This window comes from Rhipicephalus microplus, chromosome 5 (genome assembly GCF_043290135.1).
Source record: "Rhipicephalus microplus isolate Deutch F79 chromosome 5, USDA_Rmic, whole genome shotgun sequence".
NCBI classification, from domain to species: Eukaryota; Metazoa; Arthropoda; class Arachnida; order Ixodida; family Ixodidae; genus Rhipicephalus; species Rhipicephalus microplus.
In genome coordinates, this window is record NC_134704.1 from 49,623,088 (window position 1) to 49,644,672 (window position 21,585).

Sequence of the window (21,585 nt, forward strand, 5' to 3'; positions counted from 1 at the left end):
AATAGTCGCAACATGCAAAATGTTTGACAGCATCGGCGAAACACGGCCAGCGGCACGGGAAACTGACCGCTGCCAACGCATCAAGTGTGCAGACGAATTCTAGAGTGCGCGCTTACCCTAATCAACTGTCATAGTTAGAATGTAATATACAAGTTACATTATATGTGTGTAAAAAGTAATATTGTTTTGCTTAGTTTATAGCAAGATAATTATAATAATTGGCGTACAAACTCATCCAAAAAAGCGCATGAGATTAGGTGGCGCGACAGTCGCTACAGTAATGGCGGCGCACGCAAGTTTGTATACTTCGCACACTGCAATGAGCAGCTAAGAATTTCGTCAATGTTTCGCGTTTCTACTCGCAGATTCGCTGTGTTTTCACTATGGGCGTCGTGAGGTAAGGTAACCGTTACTTTAACTCATTCTTGCAGCCATGACAAGCCTCTCCTCAAACTAAGTTAGTGATGTTCTGTCAATGTTGTTGCTCTTTTCGAACCTCCCCTAGCATTCATCAATTTCCAATACCAGAAGGCAAAAGCGGGCAGCAAGCCGCGGAACTTCTCCAGAAGCGTCTTGAAACGTTGGGAGCCGTTCGAGAAGGCACATTCACTGTGGACTGCGAAACGTACTACAGTTCACCTAATATTAGTAAGTAAAGGAGCTTCTTATCGTTGCTCAGCCTGTCAGTTGGCACCGTCGTGCCTTACTGTACGAGCATCATATCCTTCCTGTTTCTATAACTCATTATTGATGAAAAGTGCAGTGTTGCTTGTAGATTGCTGCAGGAAGTCCTATCAAGCACCTCATTTTGGCGTGTCGCGCTGTAGTGTAGTACTTTTACACACTTGAACACTTCAGGAAACGTTCAGTGCGCACTTCAATACTGTATCAATAGCGGCCCCGATTTCCCTTCTTGTTCAATAGCGGCCCGTCACGATGACTCGAGCCGTGGCGTTACGTTTACAAACACGAGGGCGTGGGCTTGATAGTCCGCCTACGGCAGCCGTGTTTTGTGGCATGTTTTTTACGGTTCCACGGCGCATGCGCTGTTTCCCTAGTGGGGAAGTCGCGAAACGCGTCTTGATCTCGGAGGCTCTGTTTCTGGCTATACTGATTGTTTTGTCCCCTACCAAAAGAGCAGATCAGAGCACAGGAAAATGAAAAAGGCAGATTAAGGGGAAATGCGTGAACGCCTGTTTAACGCGATGGCCTAATGTAAAGGCGAAGTTTCACACTACTGCATGCCTCATAACCGTATCATAGTTTTAGCACATAAGAAAAAGGTCACAGGACTTGTTACTTTTTGAAAAAATTTTAAAATATGGCACTTTTCAGATCCCAGTCATTCTGTGAACATCATCCACGACACTGAGCACCCGGCAACATGCTTCGCGCTGCTCGATACCGGCATGTGCCTCGTCGCGGACATCACCTTCGACATGCTCATGCTCAAGATGGCTGGCATCTACAGCGCCAAGAAGTCCCCCAAGATTGAATCGCGTGGCCCCCGGTACGAACTTGCAGACTTCCTCATCAAAGTGGGCAGTGTTTCAATGGGACCAAGCTTTCGAGGTATTCTGGTTGAGGTAAGCATCGCTATGCGAACATTTACATGAAGCTTAGTAATAAAATAGATGTACATAAAAAAGTGTAGCCACAAATTTATTCCGGAGGAAGTGAGAGGGAGGTCTGACTCCTCCTCTATGTAAGCTGTATATGTGTTTATATGTATGTGTATATATACAGACATACAAAATGTACATGTTTCGAATAGATTGAGGTCTGTTGAGAAGATTGAGCACTGCCAACCCCACTTATACATACATATTTCTTAGTGTCCTTGTGCTGGTAGTGCGGCACTGTGTAAAAAAAAATAAAAAGAAAAAACCTTATTTGGAGAGTAAAATGAAACATGAAACTAGTTCATAATGTTAAAATATTTTTGAAGCCTCTACTGTCATCTATCTAGCAACCACATCTTCATTATTGGAAGGCTAGTCTCATTTTTAAATGGGCATTTTTCTCACTCGATCAGCACTTCCGGTGAAGATCACCGAAATCAAAACTACTAGCCTTTGTCCGCTGAAAGAGTCTGCTGCACGCTGGTAGGCAATCTTGGAGGCCTGCATTCGTTCCTGTCTTTGGGCACAGCCGCCTGAAACCAGCATGTGTCGATACAGGTGGCTGTGCTTTGGAAGCAGTATTTGCAAGTTCGTGAGACCAGATCTCACTTGGTCGGCACCCGTTGTGGGGTTTTGGTCACCAAACCTTTGGCGCATGCCTCGTAGAGGCCGGTGCACATGCACAGATTTTCCACCGAAGAAGGCCCATTTCATGCAGATACTATAGTGCTTCAATGTCGGTGTGACGATATGGATTTTGAAATCCTTTATTTTTCATATTTTAGCCATATCAGTTCAATGAAATTCTATAAAGTTTGTCATGTGAAGCCTTTGTCTTCTTTAAAAAGCAATGTCGGTCATTGCAGAAGATATATGCAAATGATGCAGATATATACACACACATGCATGCACAATATAATTTTATCTAATTAATATTGTGTCTAGCAAAAAAAGCAAGCCTTTAAAGTGTTCACTTCTTTCCCATACATATATGGATATTTATTTATTTATTCACAATCTGCATTATCTGCAAGTATCTTATGCATTGTGTTCTAGGAAAGCCAGAGGCTTCACATGACAACCTTTGTAAAATTTATATACTGCTCATTTCTTTTTCTTTTTTCGATCTTGCCCAAACATTTTCTCATGACATAAATGGCACCTTTAGTGTTGTGAAAGGGTTACTCAATCATTCAGGAGTCTTTTGTTTTCTTACATTTCTGTTTAAGAATTGCCATACGTAAAAGCAGAATGTTCCCACATTGATCATTTTTCTCAGGTTGAGTACCTGCCATGTGTGGTCCCATCGAGCTGCTGGGACCTGATGCGAGAGTTCCTGCAAGGCTTCATGGGCTCCACCGTGCAGGGTCCTCCCCAGTACCTTCAGGGTCGCATGAACGAACTGTACAATCCTGTGGACACCGTCCAGCAGTACATGGAACACTTCAACAATTTCCGAAGAGCATCCGCCACACCCGTGACAGCACCCGCAAAGTAAACCTCGCTGTCCACTTCTGTCATAAACATCGTTCTCATTACATGCATCCCACTTTGTTTTGTTGTTCCTGCTTGCATTATCAGGTTTTGTTTTATCTATTTCACATCCTCTGTCTTCTTTTTTCTCACATTTCCTTCTTGTTCTGCCAGTTGATTGAATGTGTTATGGGTCGTGAAGCAGACAGAAGGCGTTGCTGTTCAAGGTAAACTGTAATTGACAGATGGTGAACTTATTAAAACAGGTATGCTTGTCATCATCGATGAGGCTGTGGTAGAGAACAGCACTTTTGCTTACGCGATGGTGCTACAAAATATGGAGCTGTCTTACATGATCTAGGGTTGATATCTGTTCAGCACAATGACATTTGAAGCCTGCCTTGTACTCTTTGTAATAACAGCATCACGAATTTTAGTGCTGTTTGAATAGGGAGAAGCACATAAGGGCATATCAGTAGTGACAGCACACGACTGCCGACAATTCTGCTAGTACCATAGATATTCGGAAACACTATTGAAAAATATTTGTGCAATAATATAATCTTTAATAGCATATTCATTCCACATGTTTCATAAGAGGTGTTAAAATTATACATTAAGAGTGAGCTGCCCTGCTGCATAGTATCTCGTGTTTGTATGTGTGGCATCTCGACACATGATCTGTGTGTGTGTGTGTGTGCATGTGCCCGTCTCTACACTTGCCACATACAATGTGCACGTTGTGCAATGTCTCACATGCCATGGTCGTATTATTACGACACCACCGCTTACTTTCTTCTATCCCTTTCTCTCTGTCCCCTTCTTTCCTGCAGCATAGAGTGACAAGCCGGAAACATAGTGGCTCTGTGGACATCCTTTGACTTTGCTTCGCTGAAACTTCTTGTTCTGTTCCTCTTGTCTTTTTCTGCTCTCCTACATCAGAAGGACTGTTCGGAGTTGTGTTTATCTGCTTTTGGCGGCAGTCTCGTGATGTATGAAACATTCATGCAAGTCAGGCACATCGCTGCTGCACCTGTTAGCCCGGCTCCACGCATGCGAGCATGTGAGGTATCCTTACCCCCCGGTGTAATTTGAAACATACAAGCTAAAATGTCTCAGTTTCCATGCTTGGAATGAAAGCCAAGAGCAGTTGAGGGTGCAATGTGACATAATGCTTGTGTACTGAAGTTTTTGTACTGCCGCAACCACAACGCTGAGTCACAGCATTGGTGCGGATTTTATCCGAGAAATCTTGTCATCCATATAAAAAAATTGGCTCCGTATCTGCAGGTTCGACTGCAGATGTCGTCAAAAGATGATGGTCTGGAGCGAGTGAATAGAATACAACATTTATTTGATGTTTTGAACTAGAAAATCTGTAAATAGGATTTTGGAGGCACGGCGTGATACATAAGCGCCATCTGGCGGTAATATCAAAAAAACAAAAGGATGGCCTCAGTCTGCACGCACAATCTTGGAGGCCATATTTTGAAGATTTTAAGGTAGGTGGCAGCACCATGTCTATCGTCTAAGAGAAATGTAGGAAACTCGCCTATTCATGCATATTCGCCTATTCATGCATAAACATGACAAATGTCTGTGTGGTTTCCCCCTCTACAAATACCGCAATATATAAAGAAAACGTACATAGACCTTGTATTTGCCAACTAATGGCTAGATCCCATCAAAGAGTCATTGGCTCTACATTTCACGGACCACAAAGCAGTAATAATGAAGGCAAAATGGAATGCAGCACTCAACCTAACTTACAAGTTATCACCAACAAAACATTGTACTATATGCTGTACACATGCATTGTGATTTGTTTGTTTATGTACCTTCAGGGCCTTTTGGCATTATAGAGGGGATTGGGCTACACTGTAAACAAACGAAAAGGAGCGACCTTAATTGGTGTTTGCTGCCTGTCCGTAGCTTTCTTTATCTTCTGTGGATCAGTGTAAGTAAAGGGATTTGCCCAATTTTTGTGGGGAATGCCATTCTACTTATTTGTACACATTTTTACACACCGAAGCTTTTGCCATTAAAAAGGATGTGGAATGCACCCCAAAAAAAAGTTGCTTCGCCAGCATCGCCAAGGCTGCTTCACTAATTGCAGTGATAAAACGGCAGTGCTTCTTCAAACGTAGGAAGTGTAATAGTTAAGTATTAAGAAATGGTCGTTTGCTGGTAAGTACTCATTAACACATAAAAAAATGGAGGGGAGTGAATAACACGCAAAATAAATAAAGGGGCTCTGCAAGGCTTTTTTAGCATGGTCAGAAAACGCTGCCGACCGGCAATCGAGGCTACCGAGAACATGTGAGCCGTAAATAATAGCACAGCATGCAGCTTAGAATTTACAACTGTCAAAAGTGAGCTGATAGTCGCTCGCCTTTCTCTCCACTGACTACGCTAAAAACCCGGAGGCCATGACCATTGTCCGTTTTGAGCATCGTGAGCTGCATAAATACTACTAACTATAGTTAATTATCGATGATTACATTGATAATTCTGGCAATATGTTATGCCACAATGACATCATGATGCATCCTCATTATATCATGTTGATTTTTGTAGCACTCACATTGACGCCGACCATCGCTTTTCATGTATGATGAAACATCTAAAGCTTCTACTTTAATAACTGAAGCCGACCACCGTGGCAAAATTTGAAACTCTTCCACAAAACAAGCAGACAGGAGACGACCGAGAGGGGGGAAAAATGCCTCCGAGAAAAAAATCAAACTTAGCACAAGGGTGCTTGATGCATTATCTTTCATCTTTTGTGCTTGTGACATTGGAATCAAAATTCCATTTTGGATCTCTCCAAGATTGTAACCTTCGAATATGGTCCGTGGATGTTCTACATTTTTTACTCATCAATGATGAGCAAAATGCTCAAATTACCCACGTCACCAGCCTGCTAGCCCTATGCTGGCCTTAACATTTCGGAAAATACCCTACAAGTGGGGTAATTACCCGATAGATGGCAACCCTGCTTTACTCTCTTTCACCCGGCCTGTGTTATCTCTGCCTGAGCAGCAGCGCCCGCCTGCAGCGTTCACAAGCTTTCGCTCGCACATGAAGCATACGTGGCGAGGGGTGACGTCGACTTCGACTTTATAGAGAACATGACGGCAGTGACGATGGCAGAGATGCGTATCGAGTGTCCGTACAATTGTTAAACATGATGGCAATGAGGACGGCAGAGATGCATAATCGAGTGTCTGTATAATTGTTACCAAAATTAAAGAGAAATGAAGAAATCAAAGAAAAACGTCGTGTGCTTTTGGTGTCGCTGTAGAACGATAGTACAGGTTGGTGCCGTTGGTAATTTACTTCGCTGCAAAGCACTTGCGTCCAGTTTTGTTCCTACTGCTGATGTGTTGAACGCGTTTAAACGTAACATTTGCAGAGCCCTTGTAATGCTGGTGGGTAAATTAACTGTGTTTCATAATATATAATTGCAGACTATTGGTAAATAATGGTAAATGCCGACGACCTCATTGCCCCGCCGCGGTGGTCTAGTGGCTAAGGTACTCGGCTGCTGACCCGCAGGGCGCGGGTTCGTATCCCGGCTGCGGCGGCTGCATTTCCGATGGAGGCGGAAATGTTGTAGGCCCGTGTGCTCAGATTTGGGTGCACGTTAAAGAACCCCAGGTGGTCTAAATTTCCGGAGCCCTCCACTACGGCGTCTCTCATAATCATATAGTGGTTTTGGGACGTTAAACCCCACATATCAATCAATCAATCAATCAACCGACGACCTCATTGCCAGGTTGAACTGAGCACTCATTCTAAAAGAGACGGGGCGTGCAAACATGCCCTGTCTCTTTTAGGATGAATACATACCAACTAGTTCAGCCCTTCGCTATTCCAAATTAATTTAGCATGCTTCAGTCACTGAGATGACGTGGTTGTCCTTGCGTTCCTCTTCCTTACACACCTGTAGAGGCTAAACTGGGAATACTGGTTAATATTATTACCACCACTCCTCAACCTCGCTAGTTTAGACGAATACTTCTCGATGCCGGCATGCATTTCAGAAGCTACATCGCAGTTTTCTGCATTGATCGACAAAAAACACTGGAGGAATCGTTTGTTTGCCCCGCCGTGGTGGTCTTGTGGCTAAGGTACTTGCCTGCTGACCCGCAAGTCGCGGGATTGAACTCCACCTTTGGCGGCTGCTTTTTCGATGGGGGCGAAAATTCTGTAGGCCCGTGTGCTCGTACTTGGGTGCACGTTAAAGAACCCAAGGTGGTGGAAATATTCGGAACCTTCCATTACAGCGTCTCTCATAATCATATGGTGGTTTTGGTACGTTCAACTCCACATATCAATCGTTTCTTGTTTAAATGTCACTTCACAATAAAGAAAGAAGCTATAAAACAGCAGTTTTTTTTTTTCTTTTTGTAGTGTTGCAAAAAACAGGATGAAAACGTTAACATGCCATCTTGTACTAGGTGCTGCACGGTCATATAAGATTAACACATAAAAATTTAAACGTAAAACTAACGGCATTTCAAATACTTTTCACCAGCCAGAATCACGGCTTCGATTTCTACAAATTACAGGCGACAACAGGTTTGAAAACAATGCTTCATTTTGCTGCCCTGCTTATTAATGATGCGGTGTGTGTCTCATTGACGTGGATTTATTCTTTCTGAATAAAATTAACAGGATTTAGGATGCCACTTGTGCATTGAGCCATGTAACTTCTGCTATAGCCTGCCTTCAACAGTGTTTGGAATAACGCCCCAGTTTTCTAAGCGGTGATTAGGAACTGCTGTGGCTGATGAGCTATTGATTGATGCCTAGAGCTTTTTTCCCGCCAGAACTTTCTTTAAGAGCTGTTCGTCAGCTTCATTGGGAAGCGTCACCAGCAAAGCCGGATCGTCCTTCATAGCTCGCTGGATGGTCTCGTAGGCGTACTTGTTTCCCGACCAACTTCTTCGACACACCTGTAGCACGAAGAAAAATTATTTGTCCAGTGAGTGAGTGAGCGGACGAGCCTGCTTTCTATGCACTCACTCACATCAGTTCAATGCTACAGCAAAAGATTTGGATGCGTTATCGTATTCATGCAAATAATAAAGTGTACTAGGAAGAAGTGAACGACGTTGACAACAAGAATATTCACTGGCATTGCATCATCCTCCCGAATCGCCGACAGGTTTGCCAAGCTAAATCTTAAAAATGTAAAGCAGCATCATCGAGAGAATGATGCCACAACTATTTCATGAAAAGGGATAGTTATTAAAGAGACCCTGTGACACTGCTTGAGCATTTATTTTTCATCGGTTCTTCAGGTGCTGTGGAACGCGCCAACATCATTGTGCGAATGGCAACGCCGAAATCGACACTGTTATAATTTTAATTCACGGGACAAACTACCTTGATTTCAGACTATGGCGACACCCGTCGGCTATTTTTGTTATAGAAAGCGACGCCATAGCATGTGACGTGACAACAATGACCGTACGTTTTTTATTGGCTTGATGCGACAAATGGCATGCGATATTTATATTGTGGTAACTAAGCCATACGAGTGAATGCTAAAAACAGTAAAAATCCTTTTTATACTATCTCAAAAAGAAATCATTCCTGTTTCTAAATGGTGTATTTTCAGAACAAGGAACGCTTAGCTTGCGAAGGAGGCTGTGGTACGCCAGCAACTAAAGGTGGAACCACATGATGCATTTTTGATGAGCCCAAAATGCAACAGGTGGCGGGTGTCAGTGTTGCCATAGAACGCATCTGGCATGCAAGCCGAGAAGTAATCTCGCTAAAAGCATACGTATGTATCTTACACAGTGTGACCGTGGGAGCATCTGCTACTCATACACGTGGTTCATAGTAACCATGCTAACAAGAGTGGTAGCGAGGTATTGTGTGAATGCCACCATGAGGCGACAATTCCGGTATGTCTTTGTAAGACGCGCGCTGTGATTGGAAGCGAACTTTCATTGCAGCAGGCAAATGAAATTCGGAAGGGAACGTTTCTCGTCATTGTCTGCTCGAGTTTTCAACTTTGAGGGCCCATAACTTTACTTTTCGTGCACCGATTTACATATTTTTGCTGCATACGTCTCGTCAATAATTGCTGCTCACATTCTGGGGCTAATTAAGGCCGTCGTAGAAGTGTTGCAGGGCCCCACTTTACCGTTCGCATGATTGCGATAACGCATGAAGTAGTTTTACTGATGATTCTGTACATAAGGTGACGTAATTAAGCTTTTATTTTTTGTCTAAACTCGATCAGTTGTAAAGTCACGTGACGTGGATACGCAAGCAGTAATCAATTTAAATTTAACGACCCACTGACATCAATTGATACATGGCTCTGCTATTTCCGAACCGTGACATGACGGTCTGACAACACACGATGTCAAAGACTACCACTCACCCCGTTGTTGACGTCCCATGAGAGAAGTGTTGTCAAACGCCCATCTGCTTCCTGAAACAAACAGCCAACATTGACAACATTTGAGTAGTTGATCACAGTGTCACTCGCACCTATCTGTATAACGATTCATGACTTCAAATCGTTTATTTTTTAGTGATCATTTGTGATGGGAGCAGGAAATTTCTGTGAATGCTAACTGATGTTCTTCAGTGATACATAATGGCTGTGATGAATCTAATACGTTCTAATTATCCTTTGCTTCATTAAATTACCTTTTACTGGCATGCATTTGGCTGCAAACTTTTGAACAGCTGTGATCTTTCATTTGAGTACTCATCTTTCAATAATTTGTTTTTGTGAAATACACGCAGGCTTGTTAACTTCTTCATTGATATATTAACTCCGTAATTACCTTAAAGACCACTTGAAGGAAGGAAGCAGGCAGGCGGGCGGGTGGTTGGGTGGGTGGGTGGGTGGGTGGCTGAGTGGATAAGTAGGTAGGTAGGTAGGTAGGTAGGTAGGTAGGTAGGTAGGTAGGTCGGTATAAACTTAACATAGCTTGCGCAATATTTCTCAGTCACGTATTGATATGAGAAAAATATGTGGTGTGTACGTTAAAGCATAAAACATAAATGCATGAGCCAAAGTTAATAAACTAAGTGCAACTTACTGAATATGTAGGTTAAACATGAACCGAAGGCGTTTCGTTGCAGTTAGTATATTTAGTACATATTGAATAAATAGGTTCATAGAAAGTAAGAATACCCACTACTTTTCTCTTACCTTGGTTCCATCCAGAACACAACCGAACCCTCCGTTGATGACTTCTCCCCTGTGGCAAAGATAATAAGGAAGGTTCAAGGTTAGATGAGGGACCACGTTGTTATCAGTTAACTTGCGCACTTGTAGCTGCATGCCTCGGTATTGCTTCATTGAATTCCTGCAATCAGTGTCAATTTTCCTTCGTGCTAGCCAAGTCAATCCAATCTCAAACGCCGTCTGGCATGTCTGAGCTTCAGTGGTACGTGACGGAGAGAAAAGCGATGCTAAAAATTCATGAGCTCATTGTAAATGTATAACTGACCCGTAGCACTAATGCTCTGCATGTTTCTGCAAGCGATCTTTAAAGGGAAACTCTGGTGATTTTGCAATATTCATCGCTTTGAGTAAAGCTTTCACCGCATGCGCGCTTCGGTGCCCTGACGATATGTGCGAAATAAGAAAAAAATACACCATGTTTAAAGGGAACAGTCGGCAGCATGCGAAGGAGCGTGGGTCGACCTAAAATTCCCCTCATCACGTGCACCTTGCGCGATGTTAACGCGTCCTTGCAAGTGTAGCCCACCATGAATTCACTGAAGTATCTGTTGCTGTTACTCGTCCCGAACTCTTGTTGGAGCACGCCACGCGGGCTCATCGCCACGCCACGCGGGAGCACGCGGACTCATCGCGCGTCTGCAGAATCTCGTTCTCCGACGCCATCGCGTGATTGCTGAGAAAGTGTAAAGGGGAGAGGCCACAACCTCTTACACAGCCACTTAGCAGGGCCAAACGCGTGCCAGCGCGTTCTGCCTGGGATAGAGAGAGAACACAACTTTATTGTCGCCAGACTCATGGAGGTAGGTGATCCGCCAGGCTGAACCTGGTGGCCACCTCCTCTGCCCTTTGTACGGCCTGGAGCTGAATTGCCAAGCTGGTGGAGGTCAGAGCTGCCTCCCACCCCTCTGGCGATGGAGTGGCCAGGAGATCGGGAGAGGGTACAACGCGTCTGTTCATCGCGTGTATGGAGAATCTCGTTCCCCGACACCATCACATCACAGGGAGTGTAAAGGGGAGAGGCCACAGCGTCTTACCCAGCCCCTTACACAGGCCGGAACGGGATAGCGCGTGAGCGCGTTCTGGCAGTGCTTGGGTCCAGCTTTTGCATGCGCAGTAAGGGTGGTCACGCCGCACACCGGATCGAACTCCGCCATAAGCTACATCTAAAATATTACTCAATCTCCCGCTAAAGGAAACCATGCGTTGATGCGTTAAGCACTGGGCGCTAACGCTTATACTGGCGGCGGCGTTGACGCGGGCGCTCATCGAGGCGCTGTGCTGGAGAAAAACCTGGGGAGGTGCAAAGCCGGGAGCGATGAACTGGTGTTTCCTACTGGAACATGCCAATCTATGCTAATGGGCAATGAAAGACAAAAGACTCCGATTGGACATTAATTGTGGCGAGTGTGTTCTTTGGATGGGTACCCGGTTGTTTGTGGCAGGTGTGTTCTTTGGACGGGTACCCGGTTGTTTCCACGCTGGAGGTGGTGGCGAGCCTCTGTAACCCAGCGTCTGGGGGCGAAGTACCTTAGAAAAGAAAAGGAATAAAGATCACATGAATGGACATTGGTCCACTCCGCCATTTTGTGTTCCTAAGGAAGGTTAACACCATAGTTCGCTATGCGAACAGAACAGTGCCGGAATGGCTAGGAGAATGGTATGCTCCTGTAATCTGACGACTCAGAAGCGCTGGCATTAGGAACGCATTCCTTGTGACAGGACCAGACAGACTAGGCAGCATTGGGTGGAGGTGTTTGCGTCCCTCTGTAATCCAGCGTATGTGGATGCCGCGGCTAAGGAGTCGGTCCTTGCACGCCAGGCAGAGGTTTGCGGTCCATTCCATGATTCAGGTGCCTGTACGGTATGGGTGGTGGCGCGCCCACGTAATTCAGCCTAGTTGGAGCCGCGACCTCGGATCATGCGCTCCCCACCTCCAAGAGGTCCGCCACGGGCAACGTGTGAGTGGAGTCGTATGCTCACACGGCTAAGATGAAGGGAACACCGGGGAGTCCACCTCGCCTCCACGGTTCTCGTGTAGAGGTTCCCGCTGGTGTGGCACTGCTACGCAGACGGTGACACACGAGGGTCGTTTGTCTTTGTGGCGTCAATGCGCAGAGCGCGACGCTGGGTTTGCGGCCCAAATGAGGCTTGGCTATTTTGAGAATGGAATACTGCAAGTCGACGGTGAATCCATCACCCCAGCTGAATTCGAAGCTGACTCACGCTGGATCCGTGCAGTGAAAGCACACCGTGCAGCCGCGGCCTACCAGCCCATCACTTCGACGCCACCTTCCTCGACCCCGTTGCAGGAGGGAGACTACTCGACCGCCGAACATCACCCCTAGTGCTCCCACTCTTCGTTGTCAAGCTCCCCTCCCTCGACCTGCAGAGTACTTCAATTTTGTCTTCAGACAGGGAGGGGGACTTGACCTCCGCACTACAACTAACGGTGTCCTGCTCCAAACACTCTGCAGTCTCGCCAACATCGACTACGCAGCCGCCCGCACCGCTGCCCGTGTACGCATCAATCCATACAGCAACTCACTTATTGTGCTGCCTACATGGCAGCATCAGACAACGCCCTCCGCAGCATCATCTACAATGCCGTGGACTCTTAAACACAGGACGAGATCATCCAAGATCTCCAGTCTATAAATTTGAACACCCCCTACGCCAGCGCCGACGCGCGCCGGGTGGGGCGCTAAAAATCCATCCTAATTACCTTTGTCGGCACTACTATCCTCCCTGTTCGATCGTTTTCAATTGCGGCGTCTACCGCTGCCACCCGTTCCGCCCGAAAGCTAAGGCCTGCATTAACTGCTGGACTCCTGGCCATCGCGTGGACGTCTTCATCAAGCCCAAGTTCGCCCTCTGCTGCCGCTGCGGCCAGACCCACGAGAGAGTTGAGCTTCCGACCTGCGTCCCATGCTGCATCCCGTGCAGAGAAGACCGCGTCAAGGGGTCACGTCCGTGCAAACTCTGATTCAACAAGAGTGGCCCGTCACCCTCGTCCAGCTCCAAGCCCCAGCCTCCGGCACCAGCACCACCTACCGGGCCCATCCTCAAGAGCTCCCGGCCTTCCCGCCACCGGTCTACATCCCGCGGTGCCCGGTCTTCCAGCCACCACCGCTCCGTCTCTTTCCCGCCCCTGCCCAGGTCCGAGGCGTCCGCCGTCCCCTCCACCACTAACACCACCACCACAGCCACACCACTGGTAAGCTCGACAACGCAGCCTCTCACGTCGGATCCCAAAATCGCGGCTCTCGAGGCCACTATAACTGCCCAGTAGCTCCATATTCAAGAGCTGACGCGTCAGCTGCAGGCCGCGCTGCACGTCTGTCCTCTCCCGCTCCTCTTTCCCCAGCTCCCACCCCTACACAAACGCGGTCTCCACCTGCACCAGCTGAGGAGTCCATGAACACGCCACTATCGGCTGTATCATCGCGCGTCTCTTCCCCTACCCGTCGACCCCCCCCTCCCCAGAAACGCCGATCACCCTCCTCCGACGCCATCGCCCCACACGAGCGTTACGTCGTTCGCGAAACAGCCTGCTTCTTGGAGCCTGCTTCTTGGAGTCGTTCGAACTGCGCATCATGACCCGCTTCACGCGACTTGAAGAGCGTGTAGCCCCTATCGACACGCGCGTGGCCGCCATCGACTCCCACCTCGCCGCCTTAGACGCCAGGGTAGCTGCCTTAGAGACCCGACAGAGCGCCACTGAGGCCACCCTTGCGCATCGCTCGCTCCCCGCCCCGCTCACCCCGGCACCTACACCACCTTCGCCCGGTCTCCCTGCCATTGATCATGGCCAGGCACCACCCGCACCTTAATCTCTGGCAGTGGAACTGTCGGGGGTTCCGCGCCAAGCGGAGCGTCCTTCCACTCCACCTCCAGAACATCCCTCCCGACACTACTCTCTGTATAATAGCACTTCAGGAAGCACTAAGTCCCGTGAAACTTCGCGATTACACCGCCTTTCATCAATCTTCTGTGGCCCACCCAAACGTTGCGATGCTGGTGCACCGTAACCTTACTGTGGTGCTGCACCAGTTGGACGTTTCGGAATGTGTCCATCTCCTCCTTGAAATCGTTCCTCGCCGTCACACTGAGGCAAGCCTTTTTGTCCTCAATGTGTACAACCCTCCCAAAGCTCCTTCTGCCCCTCTACTCCTCGTCCTACGCAAAGCGCATTCCTGCGCCGGCCGCTTGCCTTGTAATTCTAGGCGACTTCAACGCCCCCCATACCAGCTGGGGCTACCCCCAGAATACCCGCAAGGGCCACTCACTCTGGAACTTCATCCGCAACGAACGTCTATCGATTCTTAACGACTTCACTCGCCCTACCAGAATCGGATCCAGTGTCCAACGAGACATCAATCCCGACCTTGCACTCGCCAGAAATGCAGCCGACTCATTCTGGTGTAATACGGGTATCTCCCTCGGTAGCGATCACTACGTTCTTTGCACCACTTTCCCACTCCCCTCCCTTGCTCGCTCCCTTCGTTTCTCTGCTTCCTCTCCTCCTGCTATCACGGACCTCTCAGTCGGTACTGAGACCATTTTGGCAGGTGGCCGCACCGCTACATCCACACTCCCTGCAGCGCCACACTCCACTACGGCAGACAGCCGTCTGCTGCACCTTTGGGACGCCTATCACGCTGTCTACCGCCGATGGCAGGCCCAGAAACATAATCGCGCCTCTTCTACGACAACAGTGGAGTCAAGCGTGCGACCGCATGGCCGGCAAGCTTGGCCTCCGCGACACTTTATCGCTTCTCAGGGTGCTGCTTGACTCCACCCATGCCAAAGCATCCCAGCGCAAGGATGTCTCCCTTCTACTTCACTCTTCTTCACTAACCGATACTGAGTTTCTAGTGACCCTCGTGGACCGCCACCTCTGCACCGACCCCCCACACTCCTCTTGCTGCTTACTCCGGCTCTTACAACAGCGACCTTGATGCTGACTTTTATTTGGGTCAGGTTCGTGCTGTGCTACTCAAGCTCCGCACAACCTCGGCTCCGGGGGCGGACCGCATTACTAACAAGACTCTCCGCAATCTAGATACCCCCTCCCTCGAAGCCCTTGCTGACCTTCTCAATACACATTGGCAGGCTGGAACTCGTACCCTCCTCTTGGACCCATGCGCGTGTCTCTTTCATCCATAAACCTGGCAAACCCATTTCCCTCGAGCATCTCCGCCTGATCTTTCTGACACCTTGCTTTGGCAAGCTGTTCGAGCATGTCATCCTGGCCCGCCTCCAAGCCTACCTCGACGACCATAACCTATATCCGGACTTCATGTTCGGCTTTCGTCCGCAATTGTCGACCCAGGATGTCATGCTCCAGCTCTCAGAGGATGTCTTACAGCCATCCCACCAAAAACGCACTCGAGCTATCCTGGCGCTGGACCTAACCAAAGCATTCGACAATGTACACCACACAGCTATTCTGGACGCTCTCTCCTCCCTTGACGTCGGACGCTGTGTACATGCTTACATCACCGCTTTCCTCGCCCACCGCACCGCAGAAATTTCATACGGCCCACTTTCTTCGCATTCTTTCTCCTTAGGCAACAAAGGCGCCCTCTTCCCACTGACACGCAAGCTTAGCACAATACCAGCTCTATCTCATGCTTTCTATGCCGATGACATCACCCTTCGGGTGACCACCGGGAATCTTGGTGACATGACCATTCTCCAGTCGTGTGTGGACGCGGTGACATCTCACGCCCGAGCTATCGAGTTGAGCTGCTTTGCGACCAAATCTGGTTTTTTTTTTTTTGCTCCTCCTGCCTCGGGGAGTGGCTCCCCTGTCTCTTCCTCCACTCACCATCTCCGTTGACGGCACACCACTTCCTCTCGCCTCTACCCTTCGCAACCTTTGACTTTTTCTCCAGTCCAATGGTAAGCACACTACCCTCATCACTCAACTCAGCGACGCTGTACAACAGTACCATGCACTTCATACGCCGCATTGCGAACCGCCACCACGGCATGCGCGAACACGACCTCCGCCGCCTGGTTCAGGCCTTTGTTCTCAGCCGCTTTGTTTATTCTCTACCGTATCTCTTCCTTTCTTGCACCGAGGAATACAAAGTCAACTGCCTTATTCGTCAGGCGTATAAGTCGGCCCTGTCCCTTCCCACATCTACCTCAACGGATCGGCTACTGTCGATGGTAAGGCCTTAGTCGATGGGTGTCCACAACTCCCTCACGGAGCTGACGGAGGTCCATCGCACGGCCCAGCTCCTCCTTCTCTCTCGCACACGGCCAGGTCGCACACTTCTCTCCACCCTTAAACTCTCCCCTTTCTTGCCTTTTCCCATCTCACTGCCCATCCCTTCCCACGTCTCTTCCCTTCTAGCCATCGATCCCCTCCCAAAGAATATGCATACCGAACACCACCCCTCCTGTAGAGCAGCGCGAGCCTCCGTGCTATGGTGTAAGTTCAGACGGCAACCCGACGTGGCTTATGTGAATTCCGCCCCGTATCGCCAATACGCAGCCCACGACCTCGCAGTCACCGAGAACTCCCTCCGACCTATCATTACCGCCTCCGTCTGTACTTCCACCTCTGTTGAGGCTGAAGAGACAGCTATTACCCTCGCCATTACACAAATCTCAGAGCAGAATACGTTTTTTCCGACTCTAAACCCGCGGTATACAACTATGCGGTAGGACGAGTGGCACCCCCAGCCGCACCATTTCCACTCGCCCCATAGCCCCGCCGCGGTGGTCTAGTGGCTAAGGTACTCTGCTGCTGACCCGCAGGGCGCGGGTTCGAATCCCGGCTGCGGCGGCTGCATTTCCGATGGAGGCGGAAATGTTGTAGGCCCGTGTACTCAGATTTGGGTGCACGTTAAAGAACCCCAGGTGGTCTAAATTTCCGGAGCCCTCCACTACGGCGTCTCTCATAATCATGTAGTGGTTTTGGGACGTTAAACCCCACATATCAATCAATCAATCACTCGCCCCATTGATATCATCTGGATACCCGCTCACGCGGATCATCCAGGACAGGAGGCGGCCAATTGTATCGCTCGCGATTCGACCGACCGAGCAAGCCCGCCCCCGCCCGGGATGAATACGCGAGACGCGACGTGCCATGGCATCACATTGCAATACCGCCTCTCCCACACCACCTTCCCCCCCCACCACACCAATCCCTTTCCTAGCACCAACAACACCTGTGGCGCCAACTTCAGGCCCGCACCTTCCTTACTCCTGCACGTCTTGCCCTCTTCCACCCCGGAATGTACCCGCCGGCCTACCGCTTATGTGGCAGCTCAATCAACAACTATGAGCACATATTTTACTCCTGTCCGGCACACTTGCCCCTGCCTCTTGGCACCTCATAAGTCCGCAGCAGTGTGAGGCTGCTTTGTCCAGCACCAGGCCGGACCTGCAACTTCGGCTGGTGACTTGGGTGGAGGATGTCGCGGCTAGGCACTGCCTGGACGCCACAACCAGCAGCCTGAAGGCCGCCCACAAAGCTGCTTTTTAATTTTTTAAATGTTACTTTACTTTTTGGCCTTCTGACGAACAAAGTTTTTCACCACCACCCTGTGTGCGTGAGTATTCTTAAAAGCGGTTAACGATTTTGAGTACTTCGCACTCTACTGTAAGAGAGCATAAAACCGTCCCTTTCCCTGTGTTTAGTGAAATTTATTCTCATGAACAGTGAACATTATTACAATCCAACATTACATCGTGACGGAACACAACATCTACAGACACACCAAACCTGTGTTTAGAATAAAGGGGTAACGATTTAAAGTACTTGGTACTCTACCATGGGAGAGCATAAAGCCGTCCCGTGGGCCTCACACTTGACAACCTACATACCGTACCCTCACTGTCTACTTGCACACGGTCGCGTACGTGTCACGTCAAGTACATGTTTCAATAAACAGCCGGCAAGGCTGCTCTGCTCAAGCGAATGACAATGCAATCAATTAAATTATGAACATTGGCAATGTTTGAATCGACAGCAAAATTATTATAAAATGATTTGTCTTCGGCCTCGACTCTTTAAGCAAATGCTCGCGATGAACACTTGTTATGTAAAATATAAAGAAAAATGTTTATTCAAGTTTGGCCTAAAGCTAAAGTAAATGAAATCGCGCGAGTGAAATGGGCGTGAGTGGAATTTCACTCAGTGACGTTTATTTGTGCCGTATGGGTATTAGTGGTTTTTCTCGAAGCCTTTATGGCAAAAGTTCGTTATCGTTGTCGGTGCTGGCACCGGTGACGTATTGGCCGTGAGGGCCTCCACTAGAGAGGCCAGCGCTGCGATCGTTTTGACGTCACAGATAGGATGCGTGCGCTCGCCTTGCTGCGTAGTAGGTGTGGAATACGGCAGCTTTACTTTCCCAACACCACTTGCATCGTCATGGCTGCACCGGTTCTTAGTCGCGATTTTACGATGCAAATTAGACACGAGAGTGCCACCGGGGAAACCGATTCGTAGTTTGCTTGCCCGTACCGTCAGGTCTTTTGAAGCTCAGCGCTTCTTGAAGCGCTGAGCTTCAAAACAAACGGAAGGACGCACGGTGTCCGCAGCAAAAGCGCCGAAAATGTGGTGTTCTAGCAGACAACACAACCCGGCATCCTATTAGCGACGTCTTCATGTAGGTGGCGCCATGATATGTCCTCGAGCACGACCGCCTGGATCGGGGCGCGATCCAGGAGGCCTTGCCTCGAGGCCAATACAAAACGCAGGTACAGCCAGGAGGCGCGGGTGCAGCCTACGTCAAAAATTTAGAGAACACTGCGTCTGAGAAATAATCGAATTTCTCGGCGATTTCTGTCTGCAATCGGTCGTAGCGCATACTACATGTTCTTCGCGCGTTGTAGCGAAAAAAAAAAATCACGACAGCGCACTGTAACAACAACATTCAGCTTTTAACAGCGGAGCTGTACGAGCTCGTGCTTGAAGACACTCAGCATTTAGTGCAACAAAAATCATTTTATGATACGTGCGTTGATATGCTTGTTTTATTGTGATATATTTAAAAAAAGTAAGTAAATTCATATTTATTTATTGTTAAATTATTCGTGCTTTGTTTTCTTATAAACATTGAGATCTCACGCTAGGTATACACTTCCACTTACTTTTTGGTTACGTTTATTTTGAGAGAGAGAGAGAAATGTTTATTATGTGGTCAAAGAGTGAATGTTGCAGTAGCAGGTGGGCTAGGGTGTCTGTCACATTAGAGTGCGAGCAGATGTAGTCATATGACGTTGGTTTGAGGTGATGCATTAGAACGCCATGCGTAAATGTATTGCTTTGAAGCCGCCTGTAGTCCGTGCCTTCATCTCTGGAAAGTTTGGGATGCGGGGGAGGGTAAAACCTGCGTTGTAGTCGATGGTGTTGCAGTAGTTCGTGATAGACTAAAGGCACCGCTTCGGTTTCTTCTGTCGGTGTCCTGGTGTGGGATGTGTCCGGAATTTCGTTTGGGGAAGCCCGGTTGATGCACTCGTGGGCCATGGCATGTGCCGCTTCATTCCCTTCGAGGCCCTCGTGACCCGGAACCCAGATAATGCAGGTGTGTGGGGGAAGATGTCGACGCGTTTCAGAAACTTTATCGCTCTTGTGGCAATCCTTCCTTTCACATAGTTGCGTGCCGCTGTTTGGGAGTCGGTGAACACCACTATGGGATCCTCGCTCTTTTGGGTGGCCAGTGCTATGGCGGTCTCTTCAGCTGCATCCGCGCGTTTGGCCCGGATAGTCGCTATCGCTATAGTGCCACCCCCTTGTGGTCTGTGACGCAAATCGCGAAGGCGCTACGTCCCGGATACTTGGCAGCGTCCACGTATCGTGCCTGCGGGTCATTGCGGTGGTTGTTCAGGACGTTCTTTACCATGGCAAGTCGCCTTCCTCGATGATGTTCAGGATGCATGTTGCGAGGGATGCGCTGAACTTCCAGGCATTCGTGGATCTGCGACGGTATCTTAACTTCTGTTCGTCGTCGGGTTCCAGGATGGTTGTGTATCCTGTGCGTCGGAGGACTGCTCGTCCAGTGCGTGAGAGCTCGAAGCTCTCGACCTGGCTGAATGAGGTGTGCATCGGCGAGCTCTTCCCATGCGTTGTGAACATCCATTCGAAGCAATCGGTCCGTTGAAGCATTTGGTGGCAGTCCTAGGGCAAGCCTTGTGGCTTTCCGTATAAGTAAATTCAGTTTTTGTTCCTCCGCTGTCTTTAGATTGGGCTAAGGAGTTTCATATGTTATGCGACTATATAGAAGAGCTTGCACCATTCGCAAGGTGTCATGTTCCTTGAAGCCACTGCGGCGGTTGGCCACCCATAGGATGAGGTGAGTGAGCTGTGCGACTGTGTTCTGAAGCCAAGGTGGGCTAGCAGAGCCGGACCCGCCCTTATGTATATGGAGCACAAGCACTCGAAGCGAGTCTACTTGCGGTGTTTAGATGCCTTGGAGAAAGATTTGTGGGTTCGGTGCATCGTAACATGGAGGTCCAACCCCTTTTGACGTGACTCACAAAAAGTGGCACGTCAAGACACTCGCTTGACCATATGAAATAGGAAAGTGACCATATGAAACAGTACCAAAATATCACATTAAATGAAAACGCGTTCATTATGTAGCTGGTTCAGCTAATTTGAACTTCAATATATTTTGCTTTTTCTTTACCACCAGTCGACACAACTAGCAAAAAAAAACAAGTCGCGTACAGAAACATGTACAATTTCCGAAAGTGTTCCAAGTGTGGAAAAGTAGAAGTGATTTTTTTTGTTAAGTGTACTCACCAGCCAACGCCTCCGCCATTGTGAAGAGCCACCCACGTCGCTCCCCTCAGAGCATCTCCGACAAAGTTTTGCACGGCCATATCTGAAAAAAAAAAAGATTACCAAAACGAAGCAACGTGACAAGTTTGTGGGAATATATGGCGTGTTTTCCCATTGAAATAGGAGTGTTTGGATGCTGCTAGAATTTCAGTCGCAAGTTTTACGTGGTTCTGATCAGCTTTATAATTTGATAATTTATATGTAATACAGGAATACTACTTCCGAATGTTCCATCGAAATGCAAGTCTTGATACTTAAACTTTTTTTTTAACTTCGGTGACGTCATGCAGGTGGCTGGTTCAACCGATGGTATCGAGCACTACAAGTCAAAGTTAAAGGTAAGAGCAAATAAGGTCCTTAGTGCACATGATTTGATTGATTTGTAGGGTTTAACGTCCCAAAACCACCATATGATTATGAGAGACGCCGTAGTGGAGGGCTCCGGAAATTTCGACCAC

General features: G+C 48.2%; 2 protein-coding genes across 4 annotated transcripts in view; one reads left to right on the plus strand and one right to left on the minus strand.

Moving 5' to 3' along the window:
• Positions 1-271: 271 nt before the first annotated feature.
• On the plus strand, positions 272-21,465 carry MED20 (Mediator complex subunit 20). 2 transcript variants are annotated; one of them, XM_075895402.1, is made up of 5 exons: positions 272-397; positions 506-648; positions 1,336-1,586; positions 2,902-3,116; positions 21,418-21,465. In XM_075895402.1, the coding sequence occupies exons 1-5, from the start codon at positions 384-386 to the stop codon at positions 21,461-21,463; spliced, it is 669 nt and encodes a 222-aa protein (XP_075751517.1). In that variant the 5' UTR covers positions 272-383; the 3' UTR covers positions 21,464-21,465. The 2 variants fall into 2 exon arrangements, with proteins under 2 accessions (XP_075751517.1, XP_037281467.1); XM_037425570.2 differs by lacking the exon at positions 21,418-21,465 and adding an exon at positions 3,929-4,267.
• The window catches only part of LOC119174585 (urocanate hydratase), a 60,794-nt gene continuing 46,942 nt past the window's right edge, over positions 7,734-21,585 (minus strand). For both annotated transcript variants that reach the window (XM_075895399.1, XM_037425569.2), the window contains 4 exons: positions 21,089-21,170; positions 10,285-10,333; positions 9,502-9,552; positions 7,734-8,056 (listed from right to left, as the gene is read on the minus strand). In XM_075895399.1, the coding sequence (XP_075751514.1) occupies positions 7,910-8,056; positions 9,502-9,552; positions 10,285-10,333; positions 21,089-21,170 (329 nt within the window). In that variant the 3' untranslated portion in view covers positions 7,734-7,909. The remainder of the gene's footprint in view (positions 8,057-9,501; positions 9,553-10,284; positions 10,334-21,088; positions 21,171-21,585) is intronic.